Source organism: Triturus cristatus, chromosome 2_2 (genome assembly GCF_964204655.1).
Source record: "Triturus cristatus chromosome 2_2, aTriCri1.1, whole genome shotgun sequence".
Lineage (NCBI taxonomy): Eukaryota > Metazoa > Chordata > Amphibia > Caudata > Salamandridae > Triturus > Triturus cristatus.
In genome coordinates, this window is record NC_140582.1 from 1,143,363,287 (window position 1) to 1,143,379,786 (window position 16,500).

Consider the following 16,500-nt stretch of genomic DNA (forward strand, 5'->3'; position numbering starts at 1 on the left):
TTTGCCTCTTTTCTTCAGCTGCTGTCCCCAGCATCTTGCTTCCCCTTTCCCGTCATCTTCTGTTAAATTACTCCTCTTCTGCGGCTCCACACATTCGATCCTTTCCCTTGTCGCCCACCCCTCTCTCCACCACTCTCTTCAGAGACAGCTCACTGGTAGTGTCCTCCCCACCAGGCCTGCCCTAAAGCGCTTGGATACCCTCACGGGTGATTTGCCGCGCCCCACAACTTCACATAACATAACTACATAACAGAAAGAAAATGCAAGAGACAGAAGAAAGGGAACATGAATATGAGACTGTAGAGGAGGCTGGCGAGCACGCAGCATTCCCCAGTAAATACCACTACCCACCTTCAAAGGGTTAATGAGCCCTGCTGGGACTGTGAGCTGTGGGCAGGTGTATGACTGTGTTCAATGTGTGTTCACTAAAGAAACAACTTGCTGTGCACCACGTTTATCCTTACAATGTCTGCCTCCAAACCCTTTGTGACAAATCTCTCCTCTAGGTGCATTTCCTTCTGAATGCCAGATCATGTTTGTATTGTATGCGGAGCCTCTTCTAAACCTCGGATTTGAGCCTCAACCGCGCCTGTTAATGTGGCCCTTAGAATAAACCTCTGCATGAAGCAACGCATCAAATCAATTGTTATGCAGCTCTGACTGTTGTGCAAATCTCATTCATTGCACAGAGTGGACCTCTCTGTTACGCTCACTGTGTTTGAGTGGGCCCCAAAAACAACTATGGCAATGGGAGTGAAAACATTACATTATGGCTGATTAAGTACAATCAGAAACGTTCAAAGACGGGTGAGGCACCTACAATGAAAAGGATGCAGTACTATGGAGGAAGATTTCAATTCCTATGGACTCACATATCTCCTTTTCAATGAATTGTAATTGCATCTGTATAGCGCTTACTACCCCGGATGACCCCCCCCCCCCCACCAATCAATTATCCAGTGCCCTGATGCATTGCACTGATTTTAGGAGCTTGAAGGATCCACCTCCTCCAGGGTTTATTATCCCACAAATTGTACCAGGGTGTTTTTAATTTGATTTTAATGTGAAGAATTACACAGTGTAAAAAGAACAGTGCCGCCAGGGAGCTTTACACAGAGACAAGAAAAAAGGGTTAAAGGGTGACTGTGCAAACAGAAAATGAGAAATAAGAATGAGATTGCAGAAAACGGATACAATCCTTTTTAATCTCAAAATACATATGATACTATTATCACAGCTACAACTACAGCTACAGCTATTGCGTCCAGGACCTTCCTGACGTTGCAGTACTTCATAGATGTTAGAATTAGACAAACTGCCCTTTCAAAATATTAACTATAGCATATCCTAAAAAAAGGACACGTATTAAGTTATTTAATAAACAACATAGGTTTTTAATTCGCCACAGGTGAGTTTTCGGTTTAGTTCAAAAGGGTCATATGTGCAAGAGGCCTCCTTAGCTATCTATACATTGAAAGGATGTCCATTCTAAAACTACTATTGGACGTAGCATTTGCCACCAAGACTCGCACCAATAAGAGGGGTTTAATTATCAATAGTTCTTGTTTTCCCATTACATGCTGTTGTAGGCAGAATTGTCGACCTGCAGGTGCAATAAAATGCAGAAGCAAACAGGGAGAATTCAGTCTTCAGCTAGAAGAGACCTACACAAACCTACCACTTCCGCTTCTTGAGAGAGCCCCTTATAAATATGCAAATTCTAGAACGTGCAGAGAAAGAGGCCTGGGTGGCAAAAAAAACAACTAGTCAGTGCAAAGGCTTCAAGGCCATGCCTGCCTGTCTCTCTGGGATGCACCATACGCCACATCCCTCCATCAGCCGCTCCATGTATTCACAGGGGCATATTATCAAGGACGGCGTTCTGGTGTGAACCTGGGCTTCTATTGGAATTCTCCAGGGCATATTATCAAGCCCATTATTGCCGCTTTAGCGGCAGTTTTCTGCCGCTAAACCGGTGATAATTTTAACGTCGTCCTTGCTAATGTGCCCCACAATTTTGTTCGGGATGGGGAATGCAGGCCAGGGACCTACAGGGACAGGACAAACATACACACACAAGTGCCGATATAAACACGTGTAACTCATACACGCATTCACCCATGCTCAAAATTCAACACTTGCACCCACACACACATGCAGTCCCGTTCAAGCATACTCATAAGGATTCTCATACTGGCAGACTCAAACAGCTACACATAGACACGTGTTCTCACACGCGGACCCCCGACAATATGGACACTCCCTCACCAACTCACATGTTTATCACACAAGGCAATGCTCACAAAGTTTGTTCAAAGCAAAACAATATTCATTCACAAAATCCTCAGCACATGTCTGTAGAGTGATATTAACTATCAATGCAAGTATACACAAATTATAAACACAGGTTTCAGAAATCTTCTCATTCTTTTCTTTCTGATCAGCAAACACGTGTTTCGTCGCACAAACTGGGAAATCGTCCTGCGACTTTCTCAAGGCTGAGTAAACAATGGCCATTGTGACACCATATATTCAGTTAACTTCTGATTTATTTCAAATATAGAACGATAATATACACAGCCTTGTAGGATTTCTCCTGTATATATTTTGAAGCATGACACTTAGGCCTTATAATTGGAAACACAAAAGAATACAATGCGTGTACTATTTATTCCACGTTACTTCATGGCTTCAAACCCCCTAATTAATAACAATTGTTTGAGTACACACAACGCTTACTGCCACAGATTCCAAGCGCTGAGCCGCTAGCGTAGTTAATTGTTTTTGACAACATCTTTAAGCACACTTTAAAACACTTGCTTCCACTGGTCTCCTACGTGATGCTAGGACCAGGCCTTCGTGGCGAATTCACCTGGAGCAGCCTGAGCTTAGAAACACTCGCCTACTGCGTATATGGTCTTCGCGTTGGTAATTGTAACCCTCATTTTCTCTTGCAGTAGTAATCTGAGAGCACTGTGCAAGCACATAACAGCTGTTCAGGCTCTCTTCTCCCTCAACCGATAGGCAGACAGACAGACATCCATCCATCCATCCATCTATCTTGGGACTCCGCATACGACCTCTGTGATTCTTGCTCCAGGATTCCGCCTCCTTCAAATTGCCCAACAGTATAAACAAGCAGGAGTTTTTTTTTCTTTTCACAAGCAATAGCTCAACCATTCAACCAATCACTTGTAGAACGCAGCAAATCACCTGTGAGGGTCTTGAGGCGCTGGAGCTGTTCACTGCTTCAAAGAGCTGATTAATAAAACAACCAGGTCTTTAGCTCTCTTCTGAATTGTGATAGTGAGGTCCTGGGGTGCAGGGGGAGGTTGTTACAAGCCTTATACCAGGTGCGAGAATCAGAGTCCTCTGTTGGCTCGCCGGATTTGTGGTTTGTCTGTGATGGAGAGGGAGGCTGAACGGAGGAGTCTGGGCAGTTGGTGGAAGGTTAGGAGTTTGTCAATGTATGCTGGTCTTTCGTTTTGCCTGGCCTTGTAGATGTGGGTGAGCATCTTGAACTAGCATCTCTTCTGAATCGGGAGCCAGTACAGTTTCTTAAGGTAGGGTGTGATGTGGGTTCTTCTGGGGAGGTCGAGAATGAGTCTTGCACTGAGTTCTTCATTGTTTGGAGTCTCTTCAGGAGGCATGCAGTGATTCCTACGTAGAACATGTTTCCGTAGTCCTGTCTGCTGGTGATGAGGGCCTGCGTGACGGTCCTTCTGGTGTTGACTGGAGCCACCTGATGATTTTTCAGAGCATGGGAAGGGTGTGAAAGCAAGTGGAAGAGACTGTGTTGACTAGTTTCTGCATGTATAGCTTGTTGTTCAGGATAATGCCGAGGTTGCTGGTGTGGGCTGTTGGTTTGGGGGGTGTAGCAAGCTACGTGGGCCACCATGAGTCATTCCACTGCAAGGAGTTGTTCCCAAAGATGATAACTTCTGTTTTTCCGAGTTGAGTTTGAGACAGTTATCCTTCATCTAGTTGGTGACGTTTCTCATGCATCTGTGGAAGTTAGCTTTTTTAGTGGAGGGACATTTGGACAGAGATAATAAGCTGTGTGTCATAGGCGTAGGAGATGATGTTGAGTCAGTGTGATCTGACGGTGTCGGCCGGGGGGTCATATAGGTTTTGAAGAGGCATAGGCAGAGGGACGAACCTTGGGGGACTCCACAAACGATCTTCTTAGGCTCTGGGGGGAGATGGATCCTTTGGGTTCTGCCGGTGAGGTACCGGGCGATCCATTTGAGGGCGTTTCCTTGAATTCGGATGTTGTGGAGTCTTATCAGGATGTGGTGGGAGACTGTGTTAAATGCGGTGAATAGGTCCAGGAGGATGAGTGCTGCTGTTTCTCCATGGTCTAGAAGGGTTCTGATGTCGTCGATGGCTGCAATCAGGGCTGTCTCAGTGCTGTGGTTAGCTTGGAATCGGGATTGGAAGGGGTCCAGGATGTTGTTGTCTTACAGGTGTTGGGTGAGTCTCTGGCTGATCGCTTTCTCAAGAAAGTTTACTGGGTAGGGGGAGCAGTGAGTTGGGCCGGTAGTTCTTCAAATCGGCAGGTTTTACAGATGTTTTTTTCAGGAGGGGTATCACTTCAGCATGTTTCAAGTCGTCGGGGAAGGAGGCTGCGGTGATGGAGGTGTTCAGGACCTTCCTGAGCTTGTCGCCGATGGTCTCGCTTCCGAGGTTGACTACGTGGTGGGGGCATGGATCTGTTAGTGCCCCAGAGTGTCTTGGGTAATGAGGGGTTCCCTGTGGGTGAAAAGGTGTTCAGGGTTTGTGGTCATGGGTGTGAGCTGGTTGATGCTGTCTGCGGTGGAGGGTTGGTGATTGAGGTTTTCGTAGATGGCTGTAATCTTGTCATGGAAGAAGTCTGCAAGGTTTTGGGACAGTTCCTGGGAGGGAGTGATGTCATTCTCGGTGCTGAGGGATTGGTGAACTCCATCACGATGGCAAAGAGTTGTGTGCTGTGGTTTGCACTGGCTTTGATGTGGCCTGCTAGGGAGTTCTTCTTGGTTTCTTTCAGGAGGCGGTGGTACTGGCGGAGAGCGGTTCCATAGTCGGAAGTTGCATTTGGTGGATTGCAATTCCTAGGCTGTCTTGGCGTGGCGATGGGATCGGCGCACTTTGTGATCCACAAAGCGAGGTACTTTGCTGCTTGTTCGGGGTCCTGGGTAGAGTCTGGGAAGTGAGAGCGAAGCGTGTCCATGCCAGGACTAGCTTTTGCTTGTTCGAGCCTGGAACACGAGCTCCTGTCCCATCAGATGCCAGAATGGGGCTGGAGGTGACCCCTCCTCCTCTATCTTGCCTTCTGACAGGATAAAGGGATGAAGAGTGACAAGCCCCATGAAGCCTCATAGCAGACATAATGCGCTGCCCAAGGCAAGTGCTTCATGTCTGCTATGTCTTGTGAGTGTGGGCTGAAGAAGCCTCCGCCTGATACATGCACAGTTCGAAAGGGACAGTGGAGCCCACTTTGTTCCTGGCATGATGTTACATTTTAATTTGAAAATAGACAACAGACAATCGTTTTCCTGTAAAAGTGCTACATCGTGCCCGCAGATAACTGGAGATGAAGCAGGCCTGGGCCATTTATTAGTGGGTTGACGCTCCTGCGCCGCCTATGGGTGAACAGCCACTGCTAAGTCATGCCTCCGTCTCTTAAAACATTGAGCATCTAGGTCCGTTGATACAGAATAAGATTAAAAAGAATAGTATGAAAAGCGTGAGCGCGTAGGAATAGAGCAAGGACGGCAAAGAGGATGGACCAATTATAAGAGCATAATCAAAAGAGGCAAAATCAAAGGAGGCAAAAATCTAATCCCAGTCCCTCCTGGAAACTGCTTCATGCTACTCGTCGACCATCTCACCCTTGCACACACCATCAAATCGCAAATGGGATCAGTCAGTTTTCGACCTGTCCCTCTCTGCAGGGCAACACCCAAACGTTTTGCCTTAATCCCTCCTGTTTCTGAACCAGTTTTTGTCGGCTTTCGGGACTCTGTGCACTTTACCACTGCTTGCCAGTACTTAGGTGTCCGTGCCATCTCCTTTAAGCATGGTAAAATTGGCTTACACCAAATTGGCATATTTAATTTACTTATATGACCCTAGTAAATAGTACTACATATACCCAGAGCCTGTATATTAAATGTTACTTAAGCCAACACAAAGAGATAATGGAAGGAGAACTGAAAAGTTTCAGACACTCACCCCCAGTCACAGATCTGGGTTGAATCCATCATCATTCTTTGGCTCACTTCGTCACCCCAGTTCAGACCCAGCCATATGCAAATCAGTCTTGTTCCTAAATTAAATGCTACTAACAGGCCTGCAGCACTTATTGTGCCACCTACTCAAGCCCTGTAAAAAATGTCTCAGGCCTGCCATTGCAGCCTGTGTGAGCAGTTTTAAACTGCCATTTCGACCAGGCAAAATAAACGTTGCCAGGCCCAAACCTTCCTTTTTAATACATATGCCACCCTTAGGAACATCCCATATGGTAGGATGCATTGCATCTAAAATGTTGGACATGTTTATTTTAAGGTGTACATGTCTTGCTAGTGGAAAACTTTCAAATCCATTTTTTGTTATTGCAAGGCTTACCTCTCCCGTTGGATAACATTGGGATTTCTTAATACATTTGATAAGTGATAACTTTTGTTTGGGAAAAGGTAGGAATATCAGACTTGGTGTCTGAGGAGTTGTAATTTAAAACCCTCTTTAATGGTAAAGTCTGATTGTAAGGCATAATTCTGTAAATGGCACTTTTAGAAAGTTAGCATTTTCTTGGCCTAACCATTTGGTTCCTGCAGCCTGTTTCCTGGGTCACATGTCTAGGTGTAGGTGGCAGTTGACTTTTGTGCATTCCTACCAGACAGCCACAGAATAGAGGGACGGAATGTTGGGAGGATGGATCAGCCAAAGCAGGATGGGAAGGGGGGGCCGAAGCTGTGCACAGCCTTCCCTGCCCTTCAAAGACACTGCCTCAGTTCACACACAAAGAAATTGAAACTAGCCTATTGTGACTGCAGAAAGACTGGGGCCAGGACAGGGAGGCAGGAAATTCCAAACACCTTTGGTGGGGAGAAACTCCAGAAGCTTTTCCCCATTTAAAAGCTAGCATCAGGTATAGACGTAGGACGCTCAGACCCACACTTCAGTTCACTTCTGAACCTGCAAAATGACTCTTAGAGGACTGCCCTGCTGCCTGTTGCCTGATGTGTACTTCGGAGGTCTGCCCTGCTGCACCAAGAGGACTGCCATGCTGCCTGAAGCTGGCCTTGTGCCCTCAGAGGGCTGCCCTGTGTTTGGGCCATGCTTTTCTGCTTGCACCCAGGACTACCCGACTGACTTCAAGGGTTAGATGGCTGGCCTCCTGCTCAGAGCCTCAGGGACAGAAAAGCTCCAACTATCTTGGACCTGCACCTGGACCAAGCCTAAGTGAGTCCTGAGCCTCCAAGTGGTGCATCACCAGTACTGGACCCTTAAAGTGGGGTTAAACGACGTGCTGTGACAGCCTAACTGAAGGTTTCACCAAATCCAGTGTAAAGCCCTGCAAAATAATGCCGCCCAGACAGCGCACCAAGGACAATAGGTACAATTGTCAGTGAGCCAAACTTGGTCCTGTGCCCACCCTCTGCTCCATCGCGTTGGCCTGAATTTGTGACCTTGTCCCGGTCCAGTGTGACCAGATACCCTACTTGCAGCCTTCTTTGCGGTTTTCCTTATTTCCTCATTCAAATGACAACTGTGCTCATCGAATTGATAATTCGAAGCCACAAAGTATTAATCATTTTTATAATGAGACCAAGCATGTAGGAAATGTTCAAGGAAAAGCAAACGGTCCAGAGATTCTGGTTCTGGATGTGAATTCCTGAAAATACCAGAGGAACTTTGCTCAAGGCTCTGGATCTTTCCAGCCTCATATTAACTAGTGAGGATAGGGGTGTAAGCAATTGTTCCTCCCTTCCAAATGGTATGTTTTAGCCAATAGGATAATTCCTTTTTATGATATAGCACAGTAGTCCAGGTTGATTTGAGTGAGGAATAGTTATTTTATTTTCATTCACCGCTTTACAGATCAAGTTCACTCATTTTTGCTACTTTAGTGGAAAGTTTTTAAGAAGCGGAACACCCGACACGTGTTTCGCCCTATGTGCAAGTTGAGCCAGGGCTTTCTCAAGGCTAATCATGATGTTCAAAGAAACATAAAGTCTGACGAGAGTTGAATACATTTCAAATTGCTTCAGGGTAACATATAAAAACATCAAAAATTCAGCATTTGCAAAGTGGGAAATGTGCCTTTTCTGCACAGTCACCCCAGACTTTTTGCCTTTTGCTGGACCCTAACTAGTACTAAATGGCCTGTCCTACTGTTTTCAACATAATTAAATTTGTATGCTCATAATTGGCATATTAACATTACCTACAAGTCCTTAGTCTAAGCTGCAAAGTGTACCCAAGGCATGCATGTTAAATATCACCAGTGGGCTGCAGCACCTTTTGCGTCATTCACTGCAGGGCAAAGTAAACCATGTTTACAGGCCTGCTAGTGTAGCCTGACTGTAGCAGTGCAAAAACTGTAATTTGACCTGCCAAAATAAACCCTTTTGATTGGTCAAAACCTTGCTTTTAAATATTAATAAGTCATCTCTATGTAGGCTTCGTAGCCCACAAGGCAGGCTGCATGGGCATGGTATTTAAAAGTAAGACATGTAGAAATTTAAAGTTAACATGTCCTAACAGGCATTTCTTGTACATCCAGCTGTCTGGTAGCTGAAGAATGCTGTGTTTCCCCTACCAGACATCTGTCTCTGGATTTATTTTATGTACAATTGCTGCTTCAAACTCTATTTTAGTGTTAGATGTGGTCGGACACTAGAATTACCATAGTACACTTCTCACACTCATACCCAGCCCTCAAAGCCCAAGTTTAATGTGGCAGAAGAATTTCACCCTCTTGAGTGGGTAAGGTTGGCCTGGGAAATGTTACTCCATTGCTTATGGAGTCTTTCCCACACAATAGCTTATGCTAGGAATAAAAATGTCATCTCGAGGCACCTTGTTCAGAACGCTCCTGGACCTCAGGAAGATCAGAAAAGGACTGGACCTAGTGTCTGTAACATGACCAGAGCCCTGAAGGACTGAGCCTGTTCCCTCCTGTATCTTGGATGGACAAACAAGTAGACTGCAAGGCTTATAAGCTGGCCTTCCTGTTCAAGCTAGAGGGATACAACAAGCTGCAAGAGGTCTTTCCTGAAACTGCACAGCTGACCAGTGGCAAGGAATCTGCTGGTGGCCTCTGCCTGACCCCCCATGAGTATCTTCCTTGAGGTACTCATGGGCTTAAAAAGGCTACTCCAGTGGTGGATTGGGACTTGAAGAACAAAAGTCAGAAGGCAAAATCTTTGGCCAGGACAAACCTGCTTGGTGTATCCAACCCGCACTCCATCGTGGTCAGCATCAAATTGAACCTAGGTCTCGGTCTACTACAAAAATTGACTATCATTGGCACTTTATAATTCTTGGTGCTATTCTTACCTAAATCTTTAAAAATTCATATCTCTGGCTCCCTTTATTAGGTTTTTGTCATTTTGTTTATTGAACTTTATTCTACGTTTCTAATTTGGGTTGAAGTTTGTATTGTTTTGCATTTTTACTTCATTCATGTTTTGATACTGTGTAAATACTTTACACACTGCTTAAATTAAGCCTTACTGCTCTGTACCATTGCTACCAGGAGGTGAGCTCAGGTTAAATTAGTGACTCTGAGGGTTGACCCTGACAACAGCTGTGATTATTCTTTGAAGCGGGTAGTCACCCACCCCAAATGACAATCCAATTTCTTACAAGTCCTATGGAGATATCATCCAAAACAAGAATCAAAGGTTGCACCCCCACACACATTCTAAATGACACAATTACTTTTGGAGAAGGTGAGGCAAAAAATGCTGTAATGCAGACCAAAGTGATTTTGTCAAATAACAAGAGACTGACTCACATTATCAAAATGGTTCAAAAAGATGATGCAATCTTTAAAAAACAAACCCAAGTAGATGACAATGAAGCAGCTAATCAGCACACTGATTATTCTATTCTAAGATTCTTGTAAACTGCATGGCTACCTGAGGCTTCCCAGCGCTAGAACAGCAATCATAACAGCCAGCTTGGCACAAGAGAAAAATTTGTTACTATAAAGACAAGTTTTCAGGGCCTTACGAAAAGAGTTCGTTAGTCAACTGATTTAGTTCAAGTGGAAGTTCGGAGGCCGAATGGGACCGTGAAGGGCCTCCCGATTGAGATCCACAGATCTTAGCAACCCATAGCAAGTGTGCTTAAGAGAATCTCAGACACCTCCCAGGAATGTATTGGGTGGCTAACGATCTTAGCAAAAGTAGACATCTCTTTTGAAGTGATCTTTGCAAAATACATAAGGCTTAAATTGCACTCGCTGTTCCATTGGGAGTCAGTGTAGATCTTTCAAGACCTATTTTGCAGATTGATGCCTTGGGAGGCTCATAAGTAGCCACACAGCGGCATTTAGAGTGACCTGCAGCATTTTGATCACATATTGGGGCGAACCAAGATATAAGGTATTACCATAATCAAGGCATGAGATAATGACAGCCTGATCAATCTTCTGGCAAAAAAAGAGAAGAATTAGAATCTTTCTTAGCAGTCTCAGGACACCAAAGCAATTAGCAGCAAGCTTTTTCGCTTGGGAGTATATTATGAGGCAGGTATCCAGCCACATCCCAAGACCCTTTATCACACATTTGGGCTGGGAAGCCTACCCAGCTACTCCGGCACAAGGATGGGGACTCTATTGCTGAAATTGTTACCTAATAGCATGACCTCAGTCTTGTCTTCATTAAGCCTCAGTTTACAGTTAGCCATCCATCTGGCTACTTCCTGAAGGCATGGGACCAGACTCAGGCGACTTGAGCTGGAATCGGGGAAAATTAAAATTACTAGCTGAATGTCATCAGCACATGAGACCAATGACAACTCATATGAACACACAATTTCAGCTAGAGGGTATATATAAAGATTAAACATGGTGGGACTGAGGGGAAACCCTTGCGGCAACCCACAGCACAAAGGGAGACTGTCAGAGTAACAGGATTGATCTAAAACCTGGAACGTTCTATTCTACAAAAGGGAGGAAAGCCATTTCAGTGCACGGCTATTGATATCCACTTTTGATATCTGATGGATAAGTGTGGCAAGATCTACCATATTGAAGGCGGCATTGAAATCTAAAAGGATAATGGCTGCCGAACCTTCTTGATCCAAAAGTCTTCTTAATTCCTCGACCACTGCCAGCAAAGCTGTTTCTGTGCTATGCTGTGGTCTGAACCCCATTCGAGTGGGGTGGAGGATTTCGCTGGACTCAAGGAAGGCAGAAAGATGTTTGTTGACATGTCTTTCCAGGACCTTTGAGGCTCCTGGTAACAGGGAGATCGGTGTGGAGTTACTCAGGCAAACGGGGTCAATACCGGGATTTTTAAAAAGTGGTTTAACCACCGCATACTTCCATTGTGGGGGAACCTGGCAGCTAACGAGGGAGCAATTAAGCAAGTCCATCAAGGTTGGGGAAATACTATCAGCCCCCTGACAAAAAATATGAAGGGGAACATGGTCAAGAGGGGAGCCTCATTTTTTTTGCCCTTAGGAGATATGTAAGGAGGTGCACAGTGAGATTAGAAAAGACCATGAGAGTCTCTTCTGACTGCACTAGAGGGGGCTTTCTACCCGAGGAGTCCTCAATGTTTAAACAGTAGGGGAAGGAGGAGTAGATGTCCAATATCTTCTTTTGAAAGAGAGCCAAATAAGTGAAGTGCTTTATCGGAGCTATGGAACTGAGCCAGCTGATTTAGGCTCCATGATGTCTTTGAGGATCTGAAAGATCTCTTGAGGGGAGTTAGAGGAGTGCTCAAGTATTCTTAAGAGTCCTGATAATGATCCTTCTAGCTTTCTAAAGGATAGAGACATCGACTAGTTCTATGGACCCAATCTGATTGTACATAAGAATAAAATGGGAAGTGTTGTTCTTACTTGATACACACCCTTGATCGCATACTGTCACAGTGTGAATCACTTGTATGAGAGCCCGAGAATGTTTCTCACCACACCCACAAGGTGCTGTCATATATTTCTTTATAGACAATTGAATAAATTGAGAATTTGATATATTTGTATATTGTTTGTGATATCTATGGTCTTGAACTGCTGTTTTTTAAACCCAGGTGAATAATATGAGGCAGTAGGGGGCCCCTTTTCGCAGGTCAGTCCCTGGCTGTCTACATCAAAGTAGAGACTTGACTCTGAACACATCTCTGCGCTTCCTCCCAGCTCACGTGAATCACCTTAGCTCCCTACAGGCTGGTTCAAAGATGTTTGGAGGGGTAGGGGTATTGATGTGTGGGGGCAGGGGCTCAGAGGTAGGTGTGGGGCAAGACAGGCTAAATGGGTGCTGAAAACAGCAACTGCAGCACTTTAAAAACAATGAGAAACACTTCAAACCGAATCCCTGGAGCCAAGGTAGAGGGGAGATGCTGTTTGCAGGAATTTCACGGAGACAATTCTTTTCGCCTCTCATAAGGCTTGTGCCCAGCTCTCCCATGCCTATAGCCGGTCCTCAGTGGTTCTCACAGACCACATGGCGACAGTTCCCCCACAGGATCAAAACAAACACCTTCCAAGTTCGAACCCTACACGGTCTAGCCCATGAAGGCAACTGCTTCGGATAAGGGTAATACAGTATCACGCATCAGGCGTTAGTATAACGCATTTCAGTGTGGTTGTCCGCATTACCGCACTGAAATGCAAACTCACGCATTATAGCGCCTCTCAGCTACTCAAAGGCGAGTGGTGCTATAATGCACTGTGACCAACACTGAAAGCTGCAGTAGCAGCACGATACGCGCTGCTCTCTGCTGGTTTGAGGGCTGGCGTATTTGCTGCTACAATGTTACTAACAACTCCGCCACACGGCACAGTAACATCAGGAGGAACCAATGGCTGGCTATTATGGACACAGTGTGAGTCTGAGTTTGTTAGATTCACTTTAACAGGCGGGTGTGCACGGTGTCTGTCAGTTCCCTCCTACCGCACGTGGGAGCACGAGCCAGGGTGCATTTGAAATTATTGGTAGCTGCCATACTGGCTGACTCTCAAGCTTACAACTGCGACGTTACCCTCACAGTTAAAACAAATGGCATTGCCTCCAGTCCAAACTCACGTGGATCCGGCGTCTTGTGTTGTTTTTCCGGGGCCAGCGGCAGGTCATTGGTGTAATAATGAGGTATCATGCTGTGCGCTGTGACAGTTGTCCAGTGACAGTGCTCGCCCCTGTGTGGTGCCATGCAGGTTTTGCGAGTCACGTGCGACCATTGTTGTAACGTACACCAACCAGGCTCACAGGAGGTAGTCCGTTGGAGGAATTACTGCCGCTGCTGAGGAGGACACAAAAACAGTGCCAGAGAGAGCCCTAGTTAGAGGGGTAAGTGTTGTGGACTCTCCGGCTGGCACGGATGGCAGGCAGGCTAACAGCACGCAGCACTACCAGAAAGAATACAGCACTTCTGAGTGATGACAGATGCTGCTTGGCTCTGGTGACGTCTGCTCAGGCACACTCTTCAACTGAGACTGGCTGTTGCAACCTGTGCCCCCTTGGTCCCCTTCACAGCCAACTTAAGAGTTTAGCCCCAAGACTAAACCAATTCGAAGTGGTGAAGCGCTCAGGCTGGTACATGCAGAAGCACTTGTTTACCGGCAGGTGAGTCTACAGGCTCTGTACAGTCCAGTTCAGTTGATCTCTGCAAAATTTGCTTATCAATACTAAGCAGCAATGCCAGTTAGTGCACGGCATTCCTTTCAGACTGAGCCCAGGAGTTTATTTGTTCACGCACAGGACGAATTATATTCATGTTGTAAGTGCAATAAATGATGTCTGGCCATTTCCAGCTCCGTGCAGCTGTAACCACAGAGGAACAGAAGTTTGTCCTTCTTGGCTCAGTAGTGGCTAGTTACTTTTATGTGCTACAGGGACCCAGTCTGACTGTAAGCACATGAATATGCAAATTGTTTAAAAACCGTATTACACACAGTATAAGCTAGCCTGCTTAAAAAATTGCAGACATTTAGAGTGCATTACAAAGCAAGTGTAACTTTTCACTTCATGGGGTTTACTCCAGTTGCAAGATATTTTTAGAACTTCTCGTGTATATTTTCTGATATTTCTCTTTCCATGCACCTCATTACGTGGTTTTACTCAGGGGAAAAATGGTAGTTAAATGTCATTCATAAGTCTACTAATACCATGGACATGCCACACATAGGCAAAAAACTTGGCTGGCTATTTTGCACACATGCAATTTGTCTCAGATTAGTGCCCTTCCATTTCTGGTTCTCTGCAGCAGTTTTAAAATAATCTTAGAGTTTATTTTTGCTCAAATGGGTGTAATTTCTGATAGTTATATGTTGCCCTCGTCTAAATTGCTTGATTTTGCTCGCAAGTAAGTGTTACTCGTCGTTGAAATGTCACTCATAATTACACTGAAATTATGAAAATGTCACACATAGCAATCTCAAACCTTTGCAGCTATGGTAATAAGCTCTATATAAACGTTGCACTATAGTACAAAACTTTGTTTTTCCCATTTTTGAGAAACTATTACTGAATAGAAAACAATTGTTCCAATATGGCCACCACGCTTACTATAAACAGTAGAGGGAAAGCTTGTCCTACGTCTGTTTTCTGAGTTCCTACTTTAAAGTACACGACTGTGCAAGAGAAAGACGTTGACTGCTAGCGCCTGTCGTAGTGCTCTCTCCGAGTTACATGCGCGCTTTATAGGTAAAAACGCAGGTCATGCTGCGTCGGCCTCTTACCTGTCTGCCCCTTGCCACGGCTTCGAGTAACGAAGAAGAGCAGCGCGGCCAGAATCAGCGCCGCTATGACATACAACACCGGCTCCATGCCTGCAGCGCACGTCACCGCTGTCACTGCTACGGGTGCTCACATAGATGTACGGGGTTGGCCTTGTACGTCAATAGACTGAGGCAGAAACCCATCAATGGACACAAAAGAAAGACGAGGTTCAGTGAGGCGTATTACGTCGGGCGCCATCTTGTTACATGGCTAGTTAACAGCTGTCTACTGTGAGCCACAAAGTTTATTTTACAGAAGCTTTGTAAGAGACGAGCTGCAATTAGATGCCTAGTAGTTATCAGACAATAAACGACTTTTCTGCAAAGTAGAGGACTTTTTAGAGCGCTATACGGACTGACTGAGTGTTGTACTTATAAGTTCTTTCTACACAGGGGAGCATTAAGAATGGACATTATTAGTTTTAAGAATCAATTTGAATATTAGGTGAAACATCTCTTCCATTCTATTGTGGGAAGAATATTCTCGAGTTTCTTGCTCTGTATTGTGAAGACGCTTCCAGGTAAGATTTAAAGCCTTTTATTGAGCTTTAAGAATGAGCCACCAACTCCTGCTGCCAGCCCACAGTTACTCACAAGCAAAACTGCCCAACAGAATGCAACCATGGAGACAGAATGAAAGCAGCACATGCAGCTTGTTTTGAAAGATCACAACACATCCCCCTTACAGAGGAAATAAAAACAAGGCAGAATAAAACAAGAACAACAAAAGAAACTAGAAAGTTAATTAACAACTTGCGCGAAAGTTACAAAACAGTGTAAATTTAAATACAACTATACCCAGTAGAAGTAATGCATTTATGAAAGAATTAAGACATTTCATAATCCTCATATCTTTTTGGAAGATGACGTGAACTAGGAGGGTGAGATGAAGAGTCTCTGTTGGGAAAGCCATCAGAAGCAAGGAAAACATCTGGACATGATGAAAACATAGATCTATCACCTTGAAACTTCACCAACCGAGACATACTCCATTTACCACCATCATGTACAGTGACAACATTCTTGTAAACTGCAACAATAACAAAAGGTCCCATGTAATCAGAAGCTACTTTCCTGTGCCAACGTGGTCTCTTGACAAGTACCCATTCTCCAACTTCCCATTTTACTACCTTGGTAGGTTTTTTTCATCAAATCTATGTTTATACGAGTCCTGATACAATTTGATCTTGTCACTCACCTCTTCCTCACTTAAAACATGACTTTCGATAGGAGGTAACCAATTAGGATTAAGCTTAGATGGAGCGGTCCTGCCACGCAATATTTGAAAAGGAGACCTTTGCAAAACGCAGTTCACAGTGGTGCGATGAGCCCACCATGTCTCTCTTAAAATTCCTTTTAAAGGCAGTCTCGACACCATAGCTCTCTGCACACATGCCTTGACTACTCTATTCATGCGTTCTGCCAATCCATTGGCTTGAGGCGAATATAGAGCAGTTCTCTGGTGCACTATACCATACTCAATCAAGCATTCATGCATTTCCTGTGAAACAAACTGGAGACCATTGTCTGTTACAATGTACTTGGGAACTCCTTCAGTGGCAA

The 16,500-nt window shown here is 44.9% G+C and overlaps 1 protein-coding gene across 1 annotated transcript in view; it reads right to left on the reverse strand.

Moving 5' to 3' along the window:
• DDRGK1 (DDRGK domain containing 1) overlaps positions 1-15,080 on the reverse strand; it is a 139,658-nt gene extending 124,578 nt beyond the window's left edge. Inside the window, exon 1 of the mRNA XM_085642685.1 lies at positions 14,899-15,080. Coding sequence (XP_085498811.1) covers positions 14,899-14,986 — 88 coding nt within the window. The 5' untranslated portion in view covers positions 14,987-15,080. The remainder of the gene's footprint in view (positions 1-14,898) is intronic.
• Positions 15,081-16,500: the final 1,420 nt, after the last annotated feature.